Genomic DNA, 5,000 nt, shown 5'->3' with positions numbered 1-5,000 from the left:
GACGCTCCACAGGAACTTGACCCACAGATCCGAGACCGCACACAGAGTCCAGACTGTCGGGTCACCTTGGTGAAGCTGCATCTCCACCCTCTGTTTCAGCGAGGACGAGTGTGTGACGAACGCAGCAGGATGTTACTTCACAGAATCCCCAGAGAAATAATCCTTTATTTGTTTAAGTTGAAGCAGAGGACACGGTTCTTGGTCACACACAGATCAGCAGCACATTCTTTACTCCAGTAAAAGTAAAAGTCTCTGTACTCAAGTAAAAGTTCAAAGGTTCAGGCTCTGAAATGTCCTCAGAGTATAAAAGTACAAAGTTCCCCCTGGAGGTCGTTTCTATACCGACTGAGACTCGTGTCACATTAATATACTTCGAAGAACCTAAACCCATCTTACGTCAAATCAAATAAAAACAATATCACAGGTTAAAACAAGAAAAGATTTGTGAGCATTAAAAATGTTCCAGGATGAAATGTGTTTTCTTCTCTGCTTTGTCTTCTTTTACGTTGTGTTACGTCCGTTGTGCGTTGTGCGTTATGAGAGACACACAACAAGGAGTGGAGTCCATTAAAGCTGAAATCTGTCCTGAAGTTGAGGAGTCAGCACTTGATGATGCAAAATAAAAAAACATGGTATTGAAGCAGTAGAAAGTTCAGATATTTGTATTAAAATGTTGTGAGTCTCGTGTAAAATAAGTGAAGTATCTATAGTACAGTAAGTATTTTGACTTGGTTACCTCTGAGTGTTTCCTTCCCTCCTGTCTGTGGCCTCAGCTCTAAGCCCATTGGTTCCCAGTGAGGACACGAGGAAGAACGTGACGCAGGTTTCCAGACTCAGTCACGTCCCTGACAAGAATAAACTGTCCAAAGTTTTACTGTGCAGGTCGAGATCAGGATGTTCTGTGAGTGTTATTAAGCCAGTTTATCTCTTATCTGATGTCCTCACACCGTCTGCTGCGTTCAGGGACCATTATGAATCACGTCACGTTTTCAGCCGTCGGCCACCAACAGACCGAAAAACGACTTCTGACGGTGAAACAAGTCGAACTCCTCTGTCGTCTCAGTGAAACTTATTTTCCCTCGTGTGAATCTAATTCGTCAGCTCATAACAAAATGGCGATCAACAAAAAATCTGTTCAGAAGAGAGAAGTTACAAATTTCCTCTTGATGAAGCAGCTTCACAGATATATTCATCGAAATATTTAACACACATCAGCATATCCAAGAGAATAAAAGCTCATTCATGGTTTACTGGAAATCATCTTGATTTTGGCTATTGGGGGTATGTGTGTGTTCTGAAAATTATAGTAAAGTATGAACGTTGTTGATGATGATTCAACTTTTCATCCAACCAATGATCCATATACTTAGTCTTGGGAAACTGAAATCTTTATTTGCCCAGCCCTCCAGAAGATTTAAATCCATTTGAATTCCTACAGCCAGATGATACAAATTCTTTCCCCTCCTCGTTGTGGCCCCATCATCTGAAAATAAAGACGATCCGTAAGATTCTTCAATACGTCATTTACTAATATATTGATTGAATCCAACCACTGAACTTTCCAATTTCTAACTCTGGCCAGGGCTGCGGACTCTAACGTTCAATCAATACCAGACATTTTGTTTTTATTAGCATTGAATTTACTACCATCATTTATAACTACCGTGTTCCATCTATCTTTCCTCAATAACAGATCCATTTCTATCCCTTATATATATTTTTGGTCTCTGGTGCCAAACACCACATCTGCATAGGAGATCTTGTGCTGACTTCTGACCTCTCGCTCTGCTTTCAGAAACTGACTGCATTCCCAAGAAGACGCCAAACGATTCGGTCACTTCACATCTTCCAATATCGTGATCTCCCCCGCACTTTGCACACCTGCGGCTGCAAGACGTCGCAATGTGTCCAAATCTTTGGCATTTAAAGCACCGCAAAGGAAGTCGTCCATAATTCTTCTCTTGATAAGCCAGACAAGCAATTTTTACTCTTTCTGGAAGAACTTCACCAGAAAAAGTGATCAGAACGGGAGCGTTTGGACTTTAAATCCCTCAAACTCTTTTATTTCTCCTCCATTAACACTTTCCTTTATTTCCTTCTCTGACAGTTCGGCCCAAACGCTGTAAATTAAACCTTTTACATCTTTTGTTTGCTCTGAATTTATCACTTCCACCTTTCTTTCTCTTTTCTTGGCTTTCTTCTAATTGCTCAACATTTTTACAAACCAACAAGATTTGTGTATTTGCAAGAATTCTTGCTTCCGATGCATCGCCCCCTGGGATGATCGTGTTCCAGCCACTTTCAGAGGCTTCGCCGCTTCAAACCCTCCTGCTACTTGGTCTCTTATTTTAAACATTACTTTAAATTAGTATTACCTCTTGTTATCTCTTAGGCTTTATCTCCAGCTCTCTCCGTTCTCCATGGTGAACCACAGCCAGCAGGAGAGGAGGAGCTGGGGTATCCCGACCACTTCATACCCTCTGACTCCGGCTATATTTCAAAACAGCAGTACAGCAGTCAAGAGGAGTAGAGCGAGGATATGGCTAAACGATATGATCAACTATAATAATGCCCACCAAACAAATGTACTTACGTCCCACCCACCTACTTCTCTGTGATGTCATCAACTTCTCTGTGATGTCATCAACTTCTCTGTGATGTCATCAACTTCTCTGTGATGTTATCTCCTTTTCTTTGTCTCTGTCCATCTCCCTCTGTCCTCAGGACAAACGTCCCACAGTAGAGAAGACATTGTTCCTGTTCTTGGTGCTCGCCTCGTCGAGCTGGGTCTGATTGCAGCTTGTTGTGCCAAACATGCGTCCAGCTCGCTCTGAATGAACACAGCCCATTACAGGCGCTGTGTTTGATCCAAGTGCACATTGGCACAGAGCGCCACGTCTTCAGTGGACCAGCCGCTCCAAGAATCCAGTGTGCAGCGTTTCAGAGCACCGCGTTTCAGAGCACCGCCTAAAAACAGACTGTGACACTATTGGCTTTTTGTTTGGAGCACATGTTGGCGGCTGCACAGCTTCAGACCACACAGACGGTCAGCGAGGGCAGGCGAGGCCACGATCATGACTCCAACCGCGAGGCCCCTGTCCACCCCTGAGGGCCCCAGAGAGCCCAGTCTGTGAACTGATCGATCTGACCTGTAGTGGTTTGTTCTGGTCTGTAGTGGTTTGTTCTGGTCTGGTCTGTATTGGTTTGTTCTGGTCTATAGTGGTTCGATCTGGTCTGTATTGAACTGACCATATAAAACTTAAAACCTTTATTTAAAACAGTTTAACAGAAAATGAATACATTTCTTCAGAGGAGTCGCATGATCAGACGCCTGCAGGGCAGAAGAAGAAGAGCAGGTACCGAAGCCTGGAGGGTCAGTTCAGAGAGCGTTTCCAGTTTGAACCACAGACTTAGACCCTGGAACATGTTGCATCTTCTCACATGAGCTCTTGAGTCCGAGGCTGAACTCAGTCACTGCAGGAAAGCAGCTGAAGGATGAAGTTAAGTTTCATAATGCGGACACGGGCTGGACAGGGGGAAAACAACATGGTGGGGGGTGTCGGGGTCATGTGACCTTCTCGGAAGCGCGAGGACAAAGCGGTGGGAGCGGCTCAGCACGTAGGGCTTCTGGTCCGGTCTACTAAGCAGCACACAGGGAACAATGGAGCTGCAGATTGAGGTCAGTGTGTCACAGATTTCCTCTGCAGAGCTCAGGCCGCTCCGCCACAGCTGTTACCATGGAAACCAGTCAACACCTGTTCAGTGGTCCCTGGGCTGAACTACCTGACGGACCGAGGGCGGCGACCTTTAAAAACTTTGTTCTAATCCTTTTACCTGCAGCTGAAGAGTGTGTGTGTGTGTGAAGGAAACATGTGAATCAATTAACTGATAATTATTAGTTTTCAATAATTATATCATTATTATGAATTATCACTCTGTGTAATAACTTGCATGTTTATTAGGAATAAGGAGAGGATCTGACGTCAGTGAAAGATGAAAGCTGAGTTTCAGCCTGATGATGAATCTCAAAAAATGAATGACAACAGCAGAAGATGGTAAATGACATGGATGGATGGTCGATTCAATTTATTTATTATATAAATCATAAAATATCATAAAATACATAATCTCAAGGCACTTTACATGTTAAGGCTGAAACCTTAAAGATGATAGAGAAACCAACAGTTCCCAGAATGAGCAGCACTTTGACGACGGTGGAGAGAAAGAAACCTCCAGCACCAGACCAGCGGGCGCCACTTCCTGCTCCTCTCACCTGAGCCTCATCGTCGTCCAATCAGATTTTCACCGGTCGGATCGAGTGTCACCTCGTGGATCTCATGTTTAACTCCATCACGGTCTGTTACTCCTCACACCCGTCGTCTCCTCCTTCTCCTTCACTGAGGTTTGGTGGCTCTGGGTCTGTGTTTGATAATCACATGACGTCGTCATTGTGATAAATATGATGCTGCTTCATGTGGCTATAAATGTCAGTGAAGAATGTCTTAGGAGTCACGGACATGTCTGGATTCGAGGACTTTATTTGTACTTTCATTTCCTGTTTATTTCTTTAGAATCAAATTATTTGAGTTTTCTCTCCTTCATCATTCTCGGTTATAACAAATGATCATGTTTTAGTTGAGTCTTTGTTATGGTGGATTCATTGAAAACTGAGAAAAACTCGGTTTCACAGATAATCTCTGTAACTTCATGGGGGGGGGGGGGGCAGATGGATGCGTCTTCGAGCTGATTGGTCACAGGATGAGACAACATGAGTTACAACTGATCTGGAACATCCTGCCACAGAACGTCTGTGCTGCGGTTTGAACACTCTGACCTGGTTCAGACTGTTTTCTCCAATTCAACATGTGAACGGAGGGGTGGCGGTGTGGGGGGGGGGGGGGGGGGGGGGGGGGGGGGGGGGGGGGGGGGGGGGGGGGGGGGGGGGGGGGGGGGGGGGGTGGTGTTCGGAACAGTCAGGACTCGGTCACAATGCAAAGTCA

The 5,000-nt window shown here is 44.8% G+C and overlaps 2 protein-coding genes across 2 annotated transcripts in view; one reads left to right on the top strand and one right to left on the bottom strand.

Moving 5' to 3' along the window:
* hsd11b2 (hydroxysteroid (11-beta) dehydrogenase 2) overlaps positions 1-5,000 on the bottom strand; it is a 33,074-nt gene that overhangs the window by 17,306 nt on the left and 10,768 nt on the right. The window lies entirely within an intron of this gene.
* Positions 3,662-5,000, top strand: part of trpm1a (transient receptor potential cation channel, subfamily M, member 1a) — an 18,168-nt gene continuing 16,829 nt past the window's right edge. The window contains exon 1 of the mRNA XM_034581374.1: positions 3,662-3,679. Coding sequence (XP_034437265.1) covers positions 3,662-3,679 — 18 coding nt within the window. The remainder of the gene's footprint in view (positions 3,680-5,000) is intronic.

This window comes from Hippoglossus hippoglossus, chromosome 3, assembly GCF_009819705.1.
Source record: "Hippoglossus hippoglossus isolate fHipHip1 chromosome 3, fHipHip1.pri, whole genome shotgun sequence".
Classification (NCBI taxonomy): domain Eukaryota; kingdom Metazoa; phylum Chordata; class Actinopteri; order Pleuronectiformes; family Pleuronectidae; genus Hippoglossus; species Hippoglossus hippoglossus.
Note: the sequence above shows the minus strand (reverse complement) of the source record. Positions and strands in the feature narration are given on the sequence as shown.